The 24323-nt window shown below is 43.5% G+C and overlaps 1 protein-coding gene across 3 annotated transcripts; it reads left to right on the top strand.

The window, feature by feature from the left end:
- The first annotated feature begins 795 nt into the window (after nt 1-795).
- rhbdf1a (rhomboid 5 homolog 1a (Drosophila)) lies at nt 796-24023 on the top strand. Of its 3 annotated transcripts, none has more exons than XM_028412654.1 (19): nt 796-1195; nt 16120-16264; nt 16358-16497; nt 16909-17013; nt 17796-18009; nt 18083-18289; nt 18379-18501; nt 18574-18737; nt 19001-19252; nt 19331-19442; nt 19516-19590; nt 19671-19832; nt 19937-20037; nt 20130-20193; nt 20907-21004; nt 21082-21157; nt 21389-21489; nt 22837-22990; nt 23084-24023. In XM_028412654.1, the coding sequence occupies exons 2-19, from the start codon at nt 16148-16150 to the stop codon at nt 23501-23503; spliced, it is 2685 nt and encodes an 894-aa protein (XP_028268455.1). In that variant the 5' UTR covers nt 796-1195; nt 16120-16147; the 3' UTR covers nt 23504-24023. The 3 variants fall into 3 exon arrangements, with proteins under 3 accessions (XP_028268455.1, XP_028268454.1, XP_028268456.1); XM_028412653.1 differs by having other exon boundaries at nt 16906-17013; XM_028412655.1 differs by lacking the exon at nt 16909-17013.
- Nucleotides 24024-24323: the final 300 nt, after the last annotated feature.

The following is a 24323-nucleotide window of genomic DNA, read 5'->3' as shown; positions in this document are numbered from 1 at the left end:
AAACCATTAAAACTATTGCCCATATATCCTTAAAACAAAGTATTTATTATTCCCTTATATTATTCAGAACACATGCTCATGCATAGTGTTTCTATAGAATAGTGCAGGAATGAGTCCTAAGACCCAGAACTGCATCTGCATTTTAGCACTTCTGGCTCACTTGTCAAATTGTGCTGAACAATACATATAAATATCATAAAATATTCTTTGTCACAGATTTTGTTGCAAAAATCAACAAGTCAACGAAACCCAGGAGAAGCTAGCTACAAACACACACCCTCCCTGCTGCAATCTATAGGCTGATAGCATAATACGGTCAGAATGTAACTTATTCTGCTTGTAACAATACAACCTTTATTATTTCATAGAAACATGTTACATAATTCAGACTTTTATTTTGAAATCTGCCTAAACAGGAGACACGTGTTAATAAAAGTATAAAAATGCATTTATTACAAATAATGTGACATAACTGTGCTCAATCCAAATGATTCAGTCTTTAATTATAATAATCTCTAATGTTGTAAAAATCATCCGATTATTTTTTTTAATTAAATTTTAAAGTTATCCTGGCACATGTTTACTGTACTGTAGTTATTAACATTTAATTTAAAGGGCCCCACGGACATTTATGGGTTATTATGGGAGTGAGCTGGAGAGAGTAAAAGGTTTCAGTCCATGTGCCCCCACACTGAAGATATCGCTTAGTCACCGCCGTCAACCGGGTGAAGCAGCGCCTCCCTGTGTACGCACTGATTGGTTGGGGATCTTGACAGGCTCGCCTTCTCCACAGACCGTCTTCAGTCCAGGGCGGGGCTGACTCTCCCACCAAACTGAATTAGGCTACAACCGGCAGAAGAAAACTTACCCCGGGCCGATCCATGGAGCAGTGTGGGAATGCTCTGTCCGTAGGTGGGAAGCAGAGAACCGGACAGAGGACACATTACGGCTACATCTTCCCGGGCTGCCTCAGATGCTGTGGTAATCTACAGTGACCGGATTGAACACTACGGCACCGGGATTGGCTTAAAAAAAAACACATCTGCTGGGTGGGAGAAGAAGCGCGTTTGCTGCTGCGCCGCTGTCAGGATGATGTGACAAATCACTCATCTGCTGCCTGGAGAAAAAAAAAAATCTGTGACACCGGATTTTTTTTTTACGCTGCTGGAGATCAACTGAGCTGCGCGTTCTAAGGGTAAGTTGTGTCATTATGTCGTGTCCGTGCCCTGTGGTCGTCCATACGGAAGGCGGCAGGCGGAGGAAGCGCTCACGCGTCGTGGTGGAGGAGGAAACGCGCTTCGTTAGTGGATTCTGATCAATAGATTTGCTGTAATAAGCAGGGTATCAATCAGCTGACGCGGTGCTGTGCCTTTTACGCGACTTGTAGTAGAGTTTCCACAGTGAAAGTGGCCTATTTAAAGTCACGCAGTCCACCTTTAGGCCCAGTCACCTGTTTAAAAAGTGAAATACACATTTAATTTGTAGAGTGGAACTGATGAGGTGTGAAATGAGCTTCATGTCCCAAAATGAGACACAGCTAAATGACTTTTTTGGTCAAATTCGGGAGAGATTACTTTCATTAGAGCTATAGCCAAAGATGGTTGGAAGGTTTTAAATTTTTAGATCAGGTCATGTAATGTGGCTGGAAGCGGTTTGAGAAAGAGCCACTCAGTAAATGTTGAATAATCACGCAACACATCACATGTACAGTCCCACTGTGACCTTACTCATCTATGTCACTCTACTCCCACTGCTCATTTTCTTCCTCTTTTTCTCTGGTCATCATCACCATCCTCCTCAAAAACATGTTTGTGTGAATTGTCACACCTATTTTTTTTTTTTTTTTTTGCTTTAAGAAAAGCCACCTCTCTGTGATCTGCATCTTTGAACCTCAAAGTCTTATTTTGTCTTTGTCTTCTCTTGAATTGTGGCTTAAATGACTCAAAGTGACTCATGGCAGAAAGTCTCAAAAGGGGTGCGAATTCCACAAAATCATACACATGCTGCGGCCATCTGATCCTGATCTGACTCATTGGAATTGGACAAATTCAGATTGATATATTCATGAACTGCTATCTTGTTGACAATCGGAGAGGTTACGCTCACCACTCCCCTACAATACCTGGGCAGACTGAAGTGAAACCGTAGACGTACTGTATTAGAAACTGCTGAGTTATTTTGGCAGACAGGACATAGGAGCACATGGCCTGGTTTGTGTGCCCGGTGTTCCTGAAACCTTATCACATGGAGCAGGCGGGGGGAGTGATGTAATCACACGGATAAAGCGAGCCCCTGATGTGTGATAGTGGCGGCCATGCTCATCGTGCACCCCACAGAGAATATTCCCTGCGCGTGTGTGAAGTAGGGAGGGAGTAGCTCGGACCATCCAGGCTGGCCTTTTGTTGACTGGGTGGTATGTGAGTTTTGAGGGGGGGCACACTGTACTCATGCCTGTGTGACTCATGGTGTGGTATCTGTCTTGTCAGGCTGGCCAAGTGCACAGTGAAACTGCTTCATGCTGATGCCTTCAAAAGGAGTTACAAGGCAGGATTTCATGCTCAGCGGTCATGTTATCAACCTCCATTCATTGCAATTTTCTGTAAATATTTCTCTTCATATATCTCAAAGCTCGCTACAATGCTATAGTGCTGTAGTAATGTTTTTCAGATGTGGCCTGTAATCACTTCAAGATGATGTATCTACAAGCAGCGGGCTGGCTTTGTAGTTTTGATGCTCTGCTGATGAGATGATGCAGCTTACAGCAGATATACATTTCCTGGAAGGACCTGCCTGTTCCCGATCATGGGCGTACTCTCTCTCTGATTGTTGGTCCTTTTCTTCAGTCAAACAAGCGTCCCTGGGCTGAAGTGTTCCATGTGTGCACAGCACATGCCTCTCTAAATAACCTCAGGCTGCCTCACCAACAAACACATCTGTATGTTCACTCCAGGAGCTGTATGCCAGACAACCTGAAGTCTGCACTTATTCCTGACCATATGCTTCAACAGCATTTGTGGTGAAACCCTAAATCTGTGCGTCAATTCAGGTGTGACCTTTGTAAATGACAACACGCACCAAGGAGTGCTAAAAAATGCAGTTCCTTCTGTGGCCACTTGAGGCTTCTCAAAATATTGAGTCAATCACCATTGTCCTGTAAGTGAAAAATGTACCCATTCATTCATTCATTCATTCATTGATTCATTCATTCACTCACCTATACATCTGTCACCTCAGCCTGCATCTCCTTTGTGTAAACCTGCTACAGTTTAGATCGGTGAATGTGGGGCACGGCTGCCGTACCAAGATGTCAAACATGCTCACCAACTTGTTCTGCTACTTTAGAAAACAATACATGTGCATTCCAGCTAAACATATTGGTTCAACTGCTCCCACAGCCGAGCTCAAACAGACATTAGCTTAAATGAATGTCAGGTATGTTTGACGGTGAGAGAGAGAGCCCACAGGCTATGTTTGATCTAGTCCTCACCAGCGCTCAGCTCGTTCCTCTGTGACTTTGATGTGGTTGTGGTTTTGACTAAGTTGTCAAGTAAAAGCGGTGATTTTCTTGAATGTCAAACAATGTGGGATATGTGGAAAAATAGAAACCGTGCTGCCTTGTCATCGGAGGAATAAACAACATGTATTGGTCGCGGTGCATTCATTTTAATTATACAGGAATTGCAAGGTTTGCTAGTGCAGATGATCATCCTGTGGCTGCTTGTTTACCTGCAGTCACACCGTGGCCTGATTGTGCGGCCATATCAGATTCTCCTGGTCCCATGATGCCTTGGCGGTTGCATGATGCAGCGGCAGCCATGACGATGAAGTCAGATGTGATGTAATTCTGTAACGCAGCGGCGGGGCTATTTTAGGTTTGCTTCTAAGCCTCCAAGGTCTCCATCTGCCAGCGTGCCACCCTGCCCTTCTCTCAGTCAGCACCTCATCTGTCATAAGCTAGACAGCTATACGTGAAACGGCAGGCACAGAATTTACTAGAAACCTTTCATGCACACATTTTGGAGAGAAGTCAGGCATGTTGATCAATTGAAAACACGGGTTCCTGTGAATTGTTTTCACAGTTATTTGGTTGAAGCCAACATTAGACTGTCGTGGAGATGAAAACATCTAATTTGGGTTTGGTAGTTACAGGGTGCTCTAGCCAGTGTTCTCACTGACACCGTGTCTGGGGCTGGTTAACCTCAGGGCAAAGCTAATTTTCAGGGCTGTGGGAATGCCGTGTGTTTTTTCCCAGAAGACCAGCGCTCATACAGGCAAGCAGCAGCGGTTCCTTGACCTTTGATCTTCTTCTGTGAGTGTAAAGAGCTCTATGAAGGCGTGTCTGCCAATATACAGAATAAATGTCTTACCTGATGCCTCCGGGCTGAAATGTATACAGCAGGTATGAGTTTAACTGAGTAAAAACCTCGGACAGTTTCAGAGCTCCCACAGGCTTGAATTACGGTGCAGCATTGTTAGAATAGTGCTGTGCAGTTGGATGTTGTGACTGGGAATCAGCCTGTGTGATGATTGATCGGTGTAAGTCAGAAAATGACTGACCCAGATTTTTCATGAACCATCCACCTAAAAGTTTCAAATAAATTCTTTCATCTAAAATAAGCTTTATGATAGTTTGACTTTGACTTTTTTTGGATCACATACATGCAGAGTGAAGGATTATGGGAATTCAGCCAATGCAGAGGCTACAGGGAGGCTCTTCAGTTGGCTTAAGCCACACATTGAACCATGGCAATGGTAGTAACCTCAGTTTTTATTAACTCTCACGTTTGTTGGCAATTTTAGCATTACAAGAAGCTATTAGAGCGTATAAAAATAAAATGGACAATTTTTCTTAATTTGTTAATTTGTTAATTAATTTGTTCAATTTTCTGTTAAAAGTTTGTGCTGCAGTGTAAGTGTTATTTTAATATTAAGACTTTATATGTGAAAGTTCAGAAAATACTTGAGTAGTGTTTTCTGCAGCCTTTAGTTCCGAGTGTTTCACTGCCTCCATCAACAATCAACAAATAAAAGTAACCGTTAATAACTGGTTATTGACAAATAGGAGTGGAGTTGAAGTGGCCAGACTGAGATGAAACTGGCCAGCCTCTCACGACTCACAATCTTTTTTGTACCAGGGTAAACATGCTTATTTCTACTAGTGGCCACTAGAGGAACTGCAGTTTCTCTCTCAGCTTAGATGTGGCCACCTTGCTTTAGATAAGCCACAATGTAAAAATATTTGCCCTTAATTTTTGCTATTCCACCTTGCTGTGATAACAGCCCCGACTGTTTACTTTTCCTCAGCTCATTGTCAGGCCAGAGGGCCACCCCGTCTGATACAGTATCTCAGCACTGTTACAGCGACGATGAGAGTGCTGTTTTAAATAGGACCCCACCATCCCACCCCCCCTCTCTCTATCTTTGGCACAGTCAGCCGTCATACCCAGAGGCTGTGAATCCTCATTGTGTACCAGACTGCTAAACTCAAGTTGACTGTTCCCCTGAATAACAGCGCACACAGTTATATCTGGACAGTTTCAGCCGTCCACACCAACATCACATACCAATGCACCAAACTCACTCCAGCAGCTTTCCCAGAAGTGAGGGTGTGTTTTTTGGACTCCTGTGACTTGTCTTTAACTGGATTTTTTTTCTTCAGTAGAGGTGGATCTTGCTTAGTCTTTTCTTTGGATGCATACTGAAGCATTTGTTTGTTGGAATGCCAGTGCAGACGCATTGCCAAAACATGTGCGCAGTGCATCTCTTTGTGTAGATGTTGTAATTGATAATTAGTTGGTTGTGGTAGCAAGCCAGAGAGTACATAACTTTCATCTTGCTTTCTATGCTTCCTGTGCCTCTCCCCTCCTCCCACCAGTGCCAACCTTTCCTTCCATTTGGAGCTGACAGAGCTTGTAACGCTGTGTGCCAGGGAAAATGATGTAAAGCCTCGCATTTATGGTGCGCAGTTGATCACGCCCAGTTATAGTGAAGGCATGATGCTAGAAGCCTAATATGTGGTGAAGCATTTTCACTCAGAAAGAGGTAAAAATAAAGCATGTGGATCAAAAGTCATTTATTCCTGGACACTGAAACTGAAGTTATTTTTTCAGAATCAGACATTATGTCTCCTCACTAATTTAACATGTGTCACTTCAGCGTGACAAAAATTTGACCAAGATGTCAAACCATTAGCAGAGCATGCAAGCAGCTCTACATGTCTGTGCTCTGTGACCTGAAGGGAAAAACTGACTTATTTCTAAAGACAAAGAGTCTGTGTGTTTTCTTCAGTTACATCAGGAGATCAGAAGGCCTTCCCTTTGCTGGGCCTGTGACCGTCCCAGAGGACCGGCCATAGCCTTCCCACTTTTCCTGTGCTTTTGTTGGGAGTTTTCCATCTAGATCTACTGGCCCAGCTGCATGGCTCAGAGATCAGGGCTTCACCTCTGGGTGTTCCCCTGGGTGTCCCCTCACTTCCTCAGAGTCACTTATGTCAGAGTCTTAACATCCTGAACGATGATAGCACAGCACCATTATATTACTTAAACTTTACGAACATTCTCTGGTAAAGTGTCCTTGAATACCAATCATAGTAATGACACCACCAATTGTGCGTTTTGACACAGAGACACAAATCTCCGCTCACATTTTTCTGAGTCATTGCTCGGCAGTCTACAACGATCAGTGGCAAAATGCTTTGTGACCCACATCTGCGTCCCGCCGCAGAGACTGAGTAACTGTCAGACCCACAGACTCCTTCTGCGGGCTGCAAATCTCACTTCGTTTCTATTCCTCCTTTCCACAATGGTTTGAGCAGAGGGCATGTTAGTGTAGCTGATGTATGAACACTGGAAACAGGAGCACCGCGAGTAAGCACTTGTCTGTTCTTTGCCCCCCATACATCCACCAGACTCCTGGTCCCCCCCTCCACATGTGTAAAGAATACAAATATAGTCTCTGTTATAAAATGACCTAGTTGTGGTGTGTAGAACTAAAATGGTTTCTCTTCCCTTCAGTCCAGAGGGGAACCTGGTGATTAAATAGGTCTCTGCGGTCATTGCCTAAAATCCTCCTCCTACCTGTAGAGATTTATGTTTGCACTGTTGTGTTGTGGTGCATTCATATCCCTCATGTCTGAACACACACACACTCACACACACACGTGTGTACACATGTAGACACGAGCACCCGCACCAGCCTGCAGTGGTGATAATCAATGCGGCCAATCAATTATGTTGCATAGTGAGCTGTCAGCAAATCTTTCAAAGAGACATTTTCTGAAACTGCATGTAAAGGTGGCGTCATACTGATAGAAATAAATGTTGAAAAATAACCTTTATTAGATTTATTTATTTATTTTAGAATGTGTCATATATCACCATTATACCAGTGACACAGATCTGCCGCCTCGCTGCATGATCACTTTGATTGGGGGAAACTTAAGAAACTAAAACTATAAAAATCCCACATCTTTTCCTAAGCAGATGTTAAACTACTAATTATAGTAGTAGGCTCTAGTCTAAAGTGCGTACAGCTGGTTCAAGTACTTTATTCATCTCAAGCTGGGAAATTTCACTGTTACAGCAGCAATATACAGGCACTTAGCATATGGCTTCCCATTTTCACAGGCCTCACTTCATCTCCTCTGTTCAATAGACCTGTAAGCTTCGATGTCACACCACACTCCCTCGATGGCCGTCCTGGGGGCTGCAGTGGGCGGCAGGCCTGATTCAAGCCTCTTATTATTTTTGGCGAGCCGTGACGTAGATGTTTCATCGTGGCCGGGAATGGGATGTGTATGTTTACGTGTGCGGTGTGGACGTGTGTTCCTATTCATGTGAGCAATGTATGTTGTTTCCGCAGCCGCATCGACCGGACACGGAGAATGCACCCTGTCTGCGATGTGTTTCCTGCCTTCATTTGCGTCCCCCCCTCCTCCTCCTCAGCTCTGCATTTCCTTCCTCAGTAAAACAAGCAGTAACCTGACCTCTCCATGCTGGTGGTCTTCTAACAGAGGATGTAGGAGCTCCTTGCTGGCCTTTGTGAAGTATTTTTAATCCTGATGATCGATTAGATCATAAACAGTTGTGATAGTCTAACAATCTATCTTTTTAACTCTTGTCTGTGACTCTATAAACATACATGCATGGCTCTGCTGAACTATAATGGAGTTAACTCATCTTGTGCCTCACCCTGAGTAATTATCTCAGCTGGGAATTTGCTAGTGCACCATTTCATTGATGGAGGATTGAAAACTTCAGCCTTCTCTGCTTTTTTTTTTTGACTACGATCGGACTGCACAATGACCCCTGTTCAGCCCAGTCTACCTCAGCCCATACAATGAAGCCTTTTGTAGGCCTGATTCAGGCTGATATCATGCTGGAAACTATTTAGATGGAGATCACATGTTGTCAGGGCACGCTGTTGTTGAGATTCTCCTCTTACTCACTTAACAAGAGAATGTCAAGCCTCCGGTAGACAATGAGATGCTTGTATGTAGTCTGGTCCGTATTTGGGAGAACTAGGATTTGTAAGATGTGGTTGTTAGGTTGAACAGCCAATCGATTTGTGTGTCTTAGTTCAGCTATTACAGTACAACAAGGATAAGGAAAGAATCCTGCACGTTCTCTTATGATACTTACAACTGACTGTAAATAGAAGCGGATGCCAACAGCTTCCAAAAAATAATGCCAAAACATCTCAATTGCCCCCTGGTGGCTGGCTGCGGTATTGTATATACCCCACCTCCCCCCATATTAGGATGGGACCCAACTAAAAATAACTAGCAATGGCTTATGGCTTATCACACTGATCTGTGTTAAACCGCCCCCTTATTTCAATATTTAATTTGTTACCGTTGGCTAAAAAAGAAGGATATAATATTGTGGTCAGGAGCCAATGACATAGCCAGGTTACTGGCCTTGGAAGTGGGTGTTTGGGTGGTGGAATAATGTGCAGCAGGGTATTGTTCACAAATGTTTTTTTTTGAAGACTAAATAAAATCACGAAGAGGAAAAAGCTAATGTTACACAATAAACAAACTAAAGCACAGTGTCAGTACGATCAAGTTACCTCTTTCCTCTATGTGCCAGGATGACATTGGTAGACACTGGTCAGCAGCTGGCTTTTTAAAGACAGTTGAAAATAATATGTTTGTTACTATTTAATTTTCTATCGTAGAATAGATATGAAAATCTCTGCTGTGTAGCCAAGATGGCTGCCTTTTAGGGTCGAGAAGAGTCCGGACGCAACTTTTTAACCGTCATAGGTACCATACAGGTTAGACTGCATTGCATATTTTATAGCTTATTGCAAATATACAACACAACTCCTCATTGGTACAGCCTTTGAAGGTTAAAGTCAAATTCTTCAGAGCCCAGACCAGACCCCCTCCTACAGTGTGTGAAGGCTCGACATTCTCCAGTTAAGTGCTGTGACAATGCTGAAGCTTCATACAAGCAGCCCTGAATGAAGGACTCAGCCCTCAGGAGGGTTTCAGCGTTCTGTGGATGTCAGAGCAGTCCCCTGGCAGGATCTGATGACACAGTATCCTGGAAAGACAGCCTAGAAAGGCTTCTTCCCTCACTTTGAAAAGTCTGACGGTAATGCTAATGGACTCTTGGATAACGACAACCCTTGTCCGATTTGTAAACGTAATATTGAAATAATAGAATTATATTAGTTTCATAGGCTAACATAATATGCTTTAATTGCTTAACATCTTGTTCAAATGAGCTGAATAAATGCACAAATGAGCCCTCTGAAGTTTCACAGCCTTGTTGAATTTCATTAACTGCCCTCAGCACATATTATCTTCGTACTGGATTTTCCCACTCCATGGATGCTGGAGACTCAGTGAGTTGATGATAAGCTTTAAGACAAACAAATACTGTAGGTTTCAGGTCCAAACTGTACTTATCAAACCCTGATTCCCAAAGTGGTGAAGGCAGCTCCACTGATTGTATGAACACTTGTTATTGTATAATTGTATATCTAGTTGTCGTGGCCTGGGTAGTGTATATATAGCCCGTGGTGAGGGAGTTTTTGCTGTCAGCTGCTTCCTGAAGATTAGGGACACAAACGCAACTCTGGACTGAGACACTGTACAGATTTACTAAGTGAGCCTTATTTTTCCACCAAAGTGAGGACGGGCTATCTGCTGAGCTGAAACAGGCTTCTTAACAATACTGAGAAACTAGACGCTGTACTGTAAAGTGGCCTTAGTCATGCAGCACGCTGTAAATAATTCACCTGCGCAGAAAGACTAAATAATGTATGTGCTGAATTAGGCACAAATATAATCATCTTTCTAGTGAAGGAAAGAAAACTTAGCAAAGTTAATATTCAGCTGGGAGATGTTCTGTTTGTAAACACACTCAGATAAAATATCATGGCTGCCGTGCGCTGTAACACCCTCCATATTGATTTCCTGTGCAGGATATTACTGCACGGTGAAAGGCTGGGGCTTTTGTGCTGATAAAGTAACCAAGCACAATTTTCTTTCTCCTGTATTTGGCTCTATATAACAGAAAGGAAAGGGGTGCAGGCTGTGCGATGGTGAACACAGATACTGCTGTTTATTTCTTTCACAGATAAATGGAGTTATAAAAGTAGCTTAATGTTCAGAGCCTCTGAGAGGTGTAGTCGTGGTTGCTTTTGTCAGAAAACAGAACCAGACATCTGGAGCAGGATATTTTTTTTTTGTTTTTTTATGTCGGTCTGCAGTTTCATCTAGACGTGCATTCGCAAAGGAGTTCTATAAATACACCACATGCAAACAGCCTGCTGTTAGGGGGCCATTTATACTTTTAAAATCTATTCATATCTCTGGCTTTCAGTCCTGTCATTTAGTAAACACTGTTGTGACAGTGAGGGAGCCTAGAATTGAACGCAGACACAAATCTGCAAGCACTGTGACTCCAAGGTCTGCAGAGAGAATGCCTCAGGCCTGAGATAAAGACCTGAAAAAAAAGGCACGATCTGCTCCACCCGGCCTGTCACTGGGCCTGTCACCCATGCCCACCATCTACCTTGCAGCCTCGCCCGCTCACCATGCCTGGCCCTTAGCTAGCTGTGACACTTGATCTCAGGGTCAGCTGCGATGGATATTTCTGCTGTCTGTGTGTGTGTGTGTGTGTGTATTTTTTTTAATGTCGTAAGAACTGGGTTGGTGTGACAGCCTGTCACATGTCACTAGGGTCAATTCAGATGACTGCAGCTTTTGCTGGTGCTCAGTTTGCCTGCAAAAAAGGAGAGTTGGAGCAGAGTCACAGTGCTTTTATACAGCAACCAGAAAAGAAGTGACACATTAGTAAAAATGCTCTAATTACTCCCTCGGTCGTATCATATGTGTAACTCTATATTCAAATCACTACTGTAAAGTCACCTGGCATTAGTGTGAGCTGCACCATAACACGTTTATTTTTAGCGTCTGTTTCTTCTCACCCAAATGGAATTTCAGTAGCTTTGTGCTTTTGTCAGCTTAATTCATCCCAGTCAGAGGCACAATGTGCTATATATAAAGATCAAACGCCTCCTTCTGCAATTAACATGCAGATGGGCCTCGGATGCATGTAGTGCACAGTTACATGCCTGCAATGTTATTACGTGCAAATGATTTATGTTCGGGTGATCTGTTGTCAGTGTGAATTGCCTCCACCCATTCTCTGGACTACAGTCATGAGTTTCCTCTCATCATTATGAATCTAATTCTAAAGAACCCCTGAGGCTGATTTAACAGGCAGCAATACAGGCTGACACTTTTCACTCCAATGTGATGTTGCGTATGGAAACGGTCTAATTATGGCTACATTTGTAAGCCTAGTGCAGAATAATACAAGTAGAGTGATTATTAAAATACTAACATTGAAATAAACTAAAACCAGTAGGCTATGTTTCACATTTTTCCAAATGCCCACAGGATTCAACCAAACTACTACTACTATTTGTGTTTTTGAATTTTCTTCTGTTACAAAATCTTGCAACTTTTGATCATTTAGATGATGTTTAATGGAAACATGCTTAGATTGTATAGAATCTTTGTGTTCTATTTGCAATAGTGAAAGAAATAGAGTGTGACAGGCTGAGTAGTGCAGTTTCCCTCCATTGTTTCCAGGCTCATACCCTGCCTCCAGCATGTAGAGTGTCATAAGAAACAATGGATAGCAGGAACATTTATAGTGAATGACTAACTCCTGGAGAATGGGGAAAACCTAACATAACCTGTTTGCGCCCTCATGCTTCCTGCGTATCCATAATCTTTTAATCAAACTGGAATCTGTAAACATCATTCAGCTTTGAAAAGCTGGGTGATAATGACACTAGTGTAGTAATTTGAGAAAAAAAACAGCAACATGCAGGAAGAGAAAGATGATGAAGGAAGGAATGAGGGCCCGAGGCTGGGAAGCACTGAAGCTCTCAAGAATAAGGTATCCTGACTGCTCACTGCCCAGATTAGGTAGGTCGTCCATCCTGCCTGTGCATTCCTTCTTCTCTTCTACTGTCCGCTCTGCATTTACAATCCTTGCTGGGAGCAGGCACCACCTCAGGGCTCTGTCAGCCTCAATGACACAGCTCTCTCAGCCACCCTAAGTGTGGCTGCAGCTACGGCCAGCCTCCTGTGGAGTAACACTGGAGTACACACAGTTCCCGGAAAACCAGCCAGCTCCTGTCCATAATGGTCAGACTTCATGTGGTTTTCCAGGCTCTGCCATTTTAGCTTGGTTCAGTTTCAGCCAGAAATTCTGTGGAATGTGGGTACGGCATCTCTGAGATTATAAACGGCCCTGGAAAGAGAAGACTTCAGGAATTATTCACATGACTGACTATCTCAGAAATATGTTCTTTATTAATTATTTTTGCTGACATGGATACTTCTCTGTGTATGAGAGCCCGAAGAAACATCTGCAGAAAAGATGATAGATCTAATATACAAGAGGCTGCAGCCAGATTACTGTTTTATTTATGATAGCAGCATCTGTGTGTATTTGAAGCAGACTGGCTGTGTTGTATGCACAGGAGAAACACAAAATAAAGCACAACCATCCACACAGAGCCTGCTAAAGGTGCCACTTAGAGCTCCATCCACTGTCATCTGTTTGACTTTAATCCACACCTGTGACAGCTGGGCCTCTGTTATTGTGAGTCTTTTCAGACCATTTACTGAATTGATAATATGAAATAATGGCATGGAATACTTCTCCAGTTTACATGCAGTGCAGCTCCCCAGACAAAGAAACAGGGCGCTGGTTATGCCTGTCAGCCTCAGTCATTATGTCCCCGCTGGATGTCCCTGCACCTGCAGAGATGTCAGCTTGTCCTCTGCGTTTTGTCCGCTCGTTGGAGTGAAAAACTATCCACTCCTGATTGTCACGTGAGCTGGCCAGTGATTTAACATAGACCAGATGACGACAGGAAGCCAGTGGTGCGAGGCACAGTGCTGAAGTTGTGGATGTGGGTGTTTTCCCTCTTTAGATGTGAATCTTTAAGTCTAAACAAATCCTTTTGAGAAACTAGATCATATCTCAGTGGTCTGAAGAATGCCAGCCTCAGATCTGTAATGGGAATGTAAACATGGTGGGAAACTTATTACATGCCTCAGATTGTTGCCATATGGCAGCTCATGCAGAAAGAGACCTAGATAAGACATTATGGTGCACAAGGACAGAGTAAATAATTAGAATAGTAGAGTCCTGTCTCGCCTCATTTTTAGATTGTTGAATATTAACCATGGACAGATAACATGTGCTCTCAAGGAGAAGCTAATCCTTCAGCCTGGATAATTGCCAAAGAGTTCAGTTCTTCTTCCCCTAAGGATATGTGCTCATGAAGGACTTCCTGTCAATAAAGTCTCATCTCTCTCTCTCTCATTCCTCTCTGCACTGGCTGTGCCAATGCTTCCTGCTGAAGTCCTCCTCAGACACGAGTCACAGGACCATGCCAGTCTGTCTGCCATGTTGACGCTAGAGAGGCACGAGAGAGAAAGAAGGACTTCCAAGGCACTTGGGTTGGCTGTCTGTTGAACATTGGGAGGTTTACCTTGGGCTGTGACCAAATGCTTCTACAGCCCACTGATCAGCACACTAATGGAAAGCATAACAATGGCTGCATTAACACTGCAGCATCTGGATTTGCTGGCATGATTAGAATGCAGTTATTGCTGCTCTGTGAGATATCCAATGAGTTTAGTAAAAGGATCCTAAAGGAGCCATGAAGTTGTACAACAACAGCTGACATGCAAGATGAGTGGTACATAATAAAAAGCAAGAGTGGGATTAGTTTGCTTCCACACATGCCTCCTTCTTTCTCTGGAGGAAGAGCGCCATCAACTCGGCATTCAAGGCAAACGGCAACAGCAGTCAAAGCCTAAGCATTCAAACAATGTTAAGGAAAATTAGCTTCCCCTCGCTGGTTGTTTTCAGCCCCAATCTGCTCCCTCGCTTCCTCCCGTCACCGATCTGCTCTATATCAGGAGCCCTGCTGTTTGAACTAATGGCAGCAGTAATTAATGTTGGGTAGTCTTGCCTGGGGCAACAGAGAGAGAGCTGTTGTTTTTGCAACAGCAAGTCCTACACCAGCTGAGACACAGATAGTTGACAATATATAGGCCAAACCGCTGCAGAAAGAATAATAAAAGTGACATCAACCCATCCCTCTCTGTTTTTGACCCTTTGGAGTTACTGACTCTGCACCAGCCGGCTTTGTCCAGTCTGCTTTGCTAATCTGGTATCAGAGTCTAGACAGTGTCACTAAAGGTCAAACAACATTCAGGATAAATGCCTAATAGGTGCAGACAGACAGTGAATGAAAGATTAAACATACTACAGTCTGCACTGTTGCATGATCTGAACTATTTTTATGCTCTTGTTACAGTGGCAGAAATAGCAATAATATAATACAGCAGCTACACTATGTGTCCTTATATGAACCCGTGAATGGAGAAATATCTGTCACTGACTGAGTTTAAATGTTAACATGCTGCAGATGACCCCTGCTGCCCTCACTGACAACACTTCCCATCATCACTTGGTCTAAAACAGAAGCCTGTGGTGCCTTAGAATGGCAATGTGAAGCAGATGTGGTTTTTTTTTCAGGAGCTTGAGCTGTAACTGGAGATGTGAGGACGTAACCTGGCTGAAGCTTTAAGTTTGTGATGATGGACTTGCGGTTGCACAGAGAGAGAGAGAGAGAGAGAGAAGCAATGGGATCTTTTAGATTCATTTGGTCTTGTAACAGCTCCTCACATGAGGAGACACCCTCTTTCACAAGTTTGCACTTCGTAGAGAGGCTGTCGTTTTTGTACATTCCTCCTCAGTGAAATGTTGGTTTAGGCAAATGCAAATTGCTTGAAGCTCTAAAGCCAAAGGGTAAAAGAGGAGACATTTCCATTGGTATAATGGGAATTAAGAAAATGACAGGAAACAAACCCAGAGGAGTGAGGTTAGAGGGTGCGACAGTAAAATGAAAGCCTGGTGATAACAAGGCTGCAGCTACAGGCGGGCTGTCTGCTGCCGAGGTTTACTGTGCACCTCCTGTGGTCCACAGGCCTCGTCATGGGAACGCATACACAGCCATTAGTCTCTGATAGATGCCTGCTGGAAGTAGAGCCACTTTTAACCACACAAAGGGATTACCTTTGATTTTAACTGCAGAATTAAGGGATTATGTTTAAGACTGCAAACTTCCTCACTCACATGCAGTGTACGTGCACGTGTATTTATTGCTTTTTTTTTTAAATGACGAGGGGTAACCAGCTGTACAGTATTCCCAGTGGTCCAATGAACAGAAATACTGTAGGTGAACGCCCATGTTTGAACAGATAAGGGGCCTTAGCACCCTCTTGTGAAATGCTTTTGAACAAGAACATCATTGTGATCATACTAAATCATACCAAAAACCTGAATCTTTACAACCACAACAACTTTTCCAGTTAAAAAAATCCTCCCGAAATAAACCGCATTCAATAACAGTGCTTCTTTATACTGCAGCGAGCACACAGTGACGCTCATAAACTGCTTGATTTTTTTTAGGTTTAAAATCTGTGTGATTGTTTTGTAATGCCTAAGCCTGTCTTTGATTGTTTGAGACACGTTATAATAATCTGCTTCTTCTGTGTCTGTGTAGCTGGCAGGCCGGGGGTGGGACAGAGAACATGGCTGAACCACGGCGGGAAAGCGGCAGCAGCCTGCAGAGGAAGAAGCCTCCCTGGCTCAGACTGGACATTCCCACGGCTCAGATGTCGCTTGATGAACCTCCCACTTTTGTTCAGGTGCTCTCATCTTACTGAATGCCCCCTCTGAGTTTGTATCATTTTTTGTCGTGAATCACACTTTTCCCAAATGCTCCTTTTTACCCCGTGTAGCCGGTGAAGAGGCAGGGGTTTCTGCGCAGTATCAGCATGCCAGTGGAGACCTCTTACCTCCAGTCTCCACCCCGTGACCTGTTCGACACCCGGAGGCCTGTCCTGCAGCGCCAGTCATCCATCACTCAGACCATAAAGAGGTAAAGCAAAACACACAATCCACATTTTGACATCTCATTTGTATCATTAAGAACTTCACAGATTAGCATGCAAATATTGTTTGCATCTGTATGTGTCTTGGATTAGGGAATGTCATGCAATGTTAGATAAGCAGTGCATACTGATATGAGCAGCCTGCGTCCCATAGCATGCTAACAACATACTAGTATTTCTCTTTCCTTACCTTTTTCCATATATCAAACTGTGATTAACACCTTTCCTGAATTGAAATGAAAACTTAACCCCTTAAAGTCTGCTTGGCTCTCTCTGCACGGTGGCCACAGCTCTGTCCAGCTGCACTTTTCCTTTTCACCACCTCGTCTCTCTTTTCTCCTTCCTCCCTCTGTCCCTCCTTCGCCACCTTCTGGCCCTGCTCTGCCTGGTCACAGCAGCAGGAGGGTGCACTTTGAGAGGATTAACACAGTGCCCATTAAAGGGCAGCGGGCTGCACGGCGCAGCACCAGGAAGCACCACTCTCTCTCCAGAACTCTGCTCAGGTATGGCAAGAAGTGCCGCCGGTGTTAGGGCTAGAGGATGAATGATACGCATATATATGGCACTGTCAGCTTATTTTGCTTGATGTCATCGGACTTTTGGTTGGTTTCACAAGAACAGTTTCTCTATCTGTCACTGCATCTCTGAGTCATGTCTTTACCCACAATGGTTTTAGACACATGAGGATCTGAAACCAAAAGCTGTTATAAATGTCCTTCTTGCATGGTTACAGTAACGAACTAGGAGGGGTCACCCAGAATCCATCACTGGTACACATTTTAATAATCAGACAAACGGCCAAACTGATTGACTGGAAGGAAGAGCTAACAAACAGCCCCTCAGACTCACTCTGCAGCTGGTCATTAGTGAAGAAACAGCCAGCCTGCCTCAACCTTCCTTTTGAAGAATGTTTCCACTTCCACTTCCTGGCCTCAGGGGGCAGTAACATTGTTTGCTCTGGTACTTATTAGGCTTCAGTTTCAACAATATGATTGCATGTGTACACATCAAGGTTTGGTGGAATGTTGAGCGGGACACAAATAAAACTTCAAAAAGAATCCTCATTGTCTGTGTTAATTGGATTTTCTGTCAGCTGGTGTCAGGATTAGGGAGAAAATGTGAGTAAGCTGGATTTTAGAGAAGGATTAGAGCACAATTTATTCAGTGTGTCTGCTCATAAATATGTCCAGTTTTTCCCAATCTACTGTATGTATGACATGCACTATCTAGGGCACCTCTTTCTTAAGAAGTGCTGTGTTATCAGTGCCTTGCTTTTTGGTCTTAGGGGTACGGCGGACTGGTTCGGGGTCAGTAAGGACGGTGATGCCACCCAGAAATGGCAGAGAAAAAGTCTGCGGCATTGCAGCCTGCGCTACGGAAAGCTGAAACCACAGGTGATCCGAGAGATGGATCTGCCCAGCCAGGACAACATCTCCTTAACCAGCACTGAGACCCCGCCTCCTCTCTACGTCCCTGCCTCACAGCATGGCATGCAAAAGGTAAAGGTATACAAGTAGCATTAACTAAATGCTGCTTTTATTTTTACTAAATGATGGCTCTTTCGGTATCCAGATCGTGGACCCTCTGGCGAGAGGACGAGCTTTCCGCATGGTGGAGGAGGTGGATGGCTACAGCGTGCCTCAGACACCCATAACTCCAGGAGCTGCCTCCCTTTGCTCCTTCACCAGCTCCCGCTCAGGTCTGAACCGGCTGCCTCGTCGAAGGAAGAGGGAGTCTGTGGCAAAGATGAGCTTCAGGGCCGCAGCAGCATTGGTCAAAGTGAGTCAAAAGGATGAGCTCAATAAATAAATCATATTTATATGTGTCCAGTGTTTTTAAAAAAATCCACATGTGTATGTATTTTTCAGGGGCGCTCATTACGGGAGAGCACTCTAAGACGAGCCCAAAGACGAAGCTTCACGCCTGCCAGCTTCATGGAGGAGGACGTGGTTGATTTTCCTGATGAACTGGACACATCCTTTTTTGCTAGAGTAAGACAATACTCTCCTGTAGGGGTTATTTGTCACTGAATGCAATTGTAATTTCCTCTGCGTGCTCTCCAGGATATTCTGATGCAGGAGGAGCTGTCCACGTACGCTGACGAGGTGTTTGAGTCGCCGTCTGAAGCAGCCATCAAAGAGGCAGAGCCCGGCAGCAAGAAGGATGAAACGGAACTGACAGGAAGCGCCCTAGATAAGACGGAGCTGGAGAGAAGTCACCTCATGCTGTGAGTTACTGCAGCTAGATATATGGAGACAGAGCCGAAAAACATTTTGTAAATATTGATTAACACTGATCCTTGTTACTGGATATGTGCTATTTATTTTGGCCATTTTTCACTACAGCATAACAGAGAATGTTTCCTGGTGCCCGCTGGTGTCACCAATCTTAGAATTTGTCTCCAAATATTGCATTACCCTAAAATAAAGCCCTTCATGACCAATGATTTTTTTTCTAATACCCCTTTCTTTTGCCTCCTCCTTTCTCTAGACCTCTGGAGCGAGGATGGCGTAAAGCCAAAGAAGGAACTCCAGGACCACCAAAGGTGCCCTTGCGTCAGGAGGTGGTAAGCGTCAATGGACAGCGGCGTGGACAGCGCATCGTTGTGCCTGTCAAGAAGCTGTTTGCCCGGGAGAAGAGGCCTTACGGCCTGGGTATGGTAGGGAAGCTCACCAACCGCACCTACCGCAAACGCATCGACAGCTATGTCAAGAGGCAGATAGAGGATATGGATGACCACAGGTACGGCGCCTCTCCACACAGTGAACACTTTCTCACTGTCAGCGGGTGACAGTGATGGATGTCGTTTCTCTCTTCCAGGCCTTTTTTTACATACTGGATCACCTTTGTCCATTTGCTCATCACCATCTTGGCTGTATGCATTTATGGCATTGCACCAGTGGGCTTCTCCCAGCATGAGACGGTTGATTCTGTGAGTCCTCCTTCAGACATGTTTATATCATTAATATTGATTATTGCTACTGATTGTTCTCCTCCTGGTGTAGGTTTTAAGAAACAAAGGCGTGTACGAAAATGTCAAGTTTGTACAGCAGGAGAACTTTTGGATCGGGCCTAGTTCAGTAAGCACGCTTTCTTCTCTTGTGTTGTGCATTCTTTAATTGAACAAAAATATAAAATATATATTTACCTCCATTTTTAGGAGGCCCTGATCCATTTGGGGGCCAAATATTCTCCATGCATGCGGCAAGACAAACAAGTGCATGAACTTATCAGGGATAAGAGAGCAATCGAAAGCAACTCCGCCTGCTGTGTGCGAAACGATCGCTCTGGCTGTGTCCAAACCTCAGAGGAGGAATGCTCGGTGTGTAAACAAACCCCAGTCTTTATTTTTTTGTGCTCTGTGACCTATATAATTCAACTACAAAGAAAAGCTGTGCTCACTTCTGATCTTTTCTGTTTGTACAGAGTACCCTGGCTGTGTGGGTGAAGTGGCCGATGCATTCCAGCACTCCCCAGTTAAATGGTAAAAAACGACAGTATGGCTCAGTGTGCCATCAGGATCCCAGGTAGGATAAAAACAAGGGGGTCTTTCATTTTCAGTTTATTGTATTGGGTTGCTGACATCAGTTATAATATGTTTTATGTTCTCTGCCTGCAGTATATGTCAGGAACCTGCCTCAGCGTCACCTCATGAATGGCCTGATGACATCACCAAGTGGCCAGTAAGTACATTAAACAGAATGCTAGCACATAACGTTTTTTGAACATGCGATGCAGTGGTATTTGTGACTCAGACACATGGCTGCATCTATAAGGTGAGTAAAAAAAAATGATTGTTGTTTCATTCTATAAGCTACTGCCCAGAGCATGAGGGTCATTGAATCTAATATACAGACCTAAATACACCCTCAGAGATGATAAGGGATTAGAACCAGGAATTGATTGAATAACTCTGAGATCAATATTATTATCAATCAATATATATTTATATATACCATTATATAACATTGTAACATTATTAACATTTAATATTATTGTATTCAATATTATTATTACATATTCATATCTGGCATTGAGAGGCAAGTTGACCACTGAGGATATGTGCACATATTCGGAATGACATCCTCATGTTTGCGAGGACAGGTGTGTCTGCAGTGTTGCTTTTGATTTTCTTAAAGGCACAATAATCAAACAAAAAAATAAAAGAAATAATTTACCATTTGGTATATGTCAGAGCTGCTAACTCAAAATGATCTCCATGAGTGATGTTGCATTATTTTGTTTTGAGATATATATCTGCAGGATAAACACTTAAATCTCTTTCTCACACACTGAACAGTGTTTAGGGAGAGGTCACACATGGCACATTTTCAAATTGTACGTAATGTTTTGGAATAAACTCAGTGCTGCCTGTGGTGCCTCTGCTCTGTTGCAGATTTGTACCAGGTACAACACAGGGAACCATACCACCAACCTGCCTCACATAGACTGCACCATCACAGGCCGACCCTGCTGCATCGGAACCAAAGGGAGGTGAGGAGAGCTTGTGTCAAACATTCATGCCATTTAATACAAATAGTTTATTCACTCTCTGCTTCTCTGTCTTTAAGGTGTGAAATCACTTCCCGAGAATATTGTGACTTCATGAAGGGCTTCTTTCACGAGGAGGCGACTCTCTGCTCTCAAGTAAGCACACAGAAAGAAAGAAGAAGCTCTTCTTTAAATGATGGTCTGTCAGTGTACTAATGTGCACACTTTCTGCAAGCAGATGATTAGTCTCATTAAACATTTCAGGAAGTCGGTGACTTATTTGTGATCTTTGACATGTTTTCTCTGATCTGTATCTGTGGTTTATACTGTTATGTTTCCATAGAAGTGATGATATTACTCAGCCAGCTGTGATGTGTCCTCCCTCAGGTGCACTGCATGGATGATGTGTGTGGACTGTTGCCTTTCCTCAACCCTGAGATCCCAGATCAGTTTTACAGGCTCTGGCTGTCACTGTTCCTGCACGCAGGGTGAGTCAAGTTATTCTGAGATATGCTTAGACATCCATCCATCCATCAACCATTAACCTGCTTTGTCCTGCAGTGCAGGGTCATGGGGTGCTGGAGCCTATCCCAGCTATGCTTAGACATAACAAAAACAATTAGAGGTTTGTGTAGGGAACATGAATGAGATTGTATGGGCAAGATGTACAAATAAAGTGTGCTTTTGCACAATTTAGCAAAAGGTTTCACCTACATTACTACTGTAAGAGAGCTTTTTGTAAGTGCATAATGTTGCCTGGTTACAAAACCATCTACTTGCAGTTTTGCATTCCTTTCTTTTGTGTAACAAACAAATCATGTCTTGCCATTGGCAGCAATACAATTGGATACATGAGGTGAGGTGTGAGAAGCAGCTAAGAAAGAAACACACACTCCTCTTTTTCTCCTGACAGTGTAGATATCAGTGCCTTTTCCTGTGTATTTTAATGTGTTGTGGAGATAATTAATCACTATTTGTGACCTTATGGGATTTGTAGAAAAAAAAATCATGTTTGTATTGAAACTTGGACCTCTGAATCTGAAGTTTAGTGAGGGGGTATAAAGATTTAAATATCAGATACTTAGGTAAAAATCTGCCTGATTTATTTATTTATTTTAATAAAAAATCAGGATAGCAAATTAAACCCTGGCAGAGGGATGTAGGACTTCATGATCCACAAGGTGCTTAATTAATTATACATAATAATTATGTTCTTATATACTTATATAGAAATGTTCCACGTCCATCCATTGTCTTGACCTGCACTACAGGGTCATATGAACGTTTACACAAAATGGTTTGAAGTGAAGTTTATCTGACAACTTGTGGATTGGATGTGGCCCTGATCCCACGGTGATCAGCATCCATAGCAACGGCCTGTTGTGCATAGCAGCAGATTTTTATTCAGGAACAGTTATCAAACAATGTTAAAAATAATGTCAGACTATGCAATGTAATTCCCTGTTTTAGTCTTTGAATAAGAGGATGAACCAGCCGTGGTATGTCTCATATATACATGCTGAAGATAAACTGTATATCAGGCTGACAGTTCTGCTGTGGTGCAGTTCAGAGCTGTCAGTCATCCACACAAAGAGCTGACCTCCACTTAAGAAAAGCTGTGCTTCGTCTTCATGTTATCTGTCTCCTGGGTAATTAAATAAAGTGCCCTCCCTACTCAAACTCATTAAGCTTGGCTCAGATAGAGACTGATTTTGTTATCGGGCAGAGTCATTCCTGCTCAGCTGATGAGGGGTTTGCCTCTCCTACACAGAGAGATTATCTCCCCACACACGTGCGCCTTTTCATCCACATCAATCCTTTGTTTATCCTCCCAGGATCCTTCACTGCCTGGTGTCGGTGGCTTTCCAGATGACCATCCTGAGAGACCTGGAGAAGCTGGCGGGCTGGCTGCGCATCTCAATCATTTATATCCTCAGTGGCATCACCGGCAACCTGGCTTCAGCCATCTTCCTGCCCTACAGAGCAGAGGTGATCAGCAGTTAAACACCAAAATGACACATAATGAGTCAGAGATGTCTCTCAGTCTAACATGTGTGACCACCTCTGCTGTCTTTGTCTCAGGTGGGTCCAGCTGGCTCTCAGTTTGGGATCCTCGCCTGCCTGTTTGTGGAGTTATTTCAGAGCTGGCAGATCCTGGCTCAGCCGTGGAGGGCCTTCACCAAGCTCCTGTGCGTGGTGCTCTTCCTCTTTGCCTTTGGGCTGCTGCCCTGGATCGACAACTTTGCCCACATTTGTGGCTTCATCTCCGGCTTCTTCCTGTCATTCGCCTTCCTTCCTTACATCAGCTTCGGCCGCATGGACCTGTACCGCAAACGTTGCCAGATCATCGTCTTCCTGCTGGTGTTTGTCGGGCTCTTTTCAGGCCTTGTGGTGCTCTTCTACGTCTACCCAATAAAGTGCGAGTGGTGCGAGTTGCTCACGTGTATCCCCTTCACAGACAAATTCTGCGAGAAGTATGACCTCAATGCTCACCTCCACTGAGCGCCACAGGAAGGCATCGGGTCAACAGATGTGGACTGAGTTAGGGGACATTCTGCCCTTTCTCTGTGAATTGTGATGATATGCTTGTGTTGTTTTAGTCTGTCAGTATGAATACCTATACCAGTCATCATACGGACTTCTTTAATCCCTGTTCACTTCTCCTTCACTGACCAGTGACACAAAGCTGTTCATCAAAGCTGCCCTTTACATGTCAGGCAGGAATTAGAAGCCAGTGCTGGTACAGAGAAGGATTTTTTTTTTTTTACATTCACACTTATTATCCAGACAACCTCATACAGAAGCAGGGACAAAATTCAATTATTAATACCTTTGGTGCCTTGTTGATAAATGTACCAACTACTGCCATATTTTTGTTACATTATGCTGAGCACTCGAATGTTTTCTTTTATTTGTTTATTGCTTCTCAAGAAGTGATCCTTGTTTTAAACACGGTAGTGTTTTAGCTACCTGTCTACTCACATGTAACTGAAAAGAAGAGTAAAAAATCTACAAAATGAGACTGCTACAGATTGTTTATTCAAAGAAAGCAAGACAGAAACACAAAGAGAAGTTTTCCTGCTGCACTCTCCGTGGCTCCTCACAGTGCTGGATACACTTCAATGGGTGTGGTTTACAAAAATAGAATTATATTTACATGACAGCTCCTGTAATAAGTCCTCCTTTTTTAATACAAACTATGAAAACAATCACTGATATGCTGCAGGAAACTGAAGGATTAGGATTTGATAAGGATCTGATAAGCCAAATTATTAACTGTACATTTTGTTTCTTAATGAAGTGATCCCACTTGTCCTCACAC

The sequence above is a fragment of the Parambassis ranga genome, chromosome 8, assembly GCF_900634625.1.
Source record: "Parambassis ranga chromosome 8, fParRan2.1, whole genome shotgun sequence".
Classification (NCBI taxonomy): Eukaryota; Metazoa; Chordata; class Actinopteri; family Ambassidae; genus Parambassis; species Parambassis ranga.
This window is presented reverse-complemented; position numbering and strand designations above follow the sequence as displayed.

What these genes read in the sequence shown, in the direction of transcription:
- rhbdf1a (XM_028412653.1), top strand. Translation starts at nt 16,148, where the DNA reads ATGGCTGAACCACGGCGGGAAAGCGGCAGCAGCCTGCAGAGGAAGAAG. An exon ending in CCGCAGCAGCATTGGTCAAA is followed by an intron (nt 18,290 to 18,378) that starts GTGAGTCAAAAG and finishes TGTATTTTTCAG; the next exon opens with GGGCGCTCATTACGGGAGAG. An exon ending in AGCATGAGACGGTTGATTCT is followed by an intron (nt 19,443 to 19,515) that starts GTGAGTCCTCCT and finishes CTCCTGGTGTAG; the next exon opens with GTTTTAAGAAACAAAGGCGT.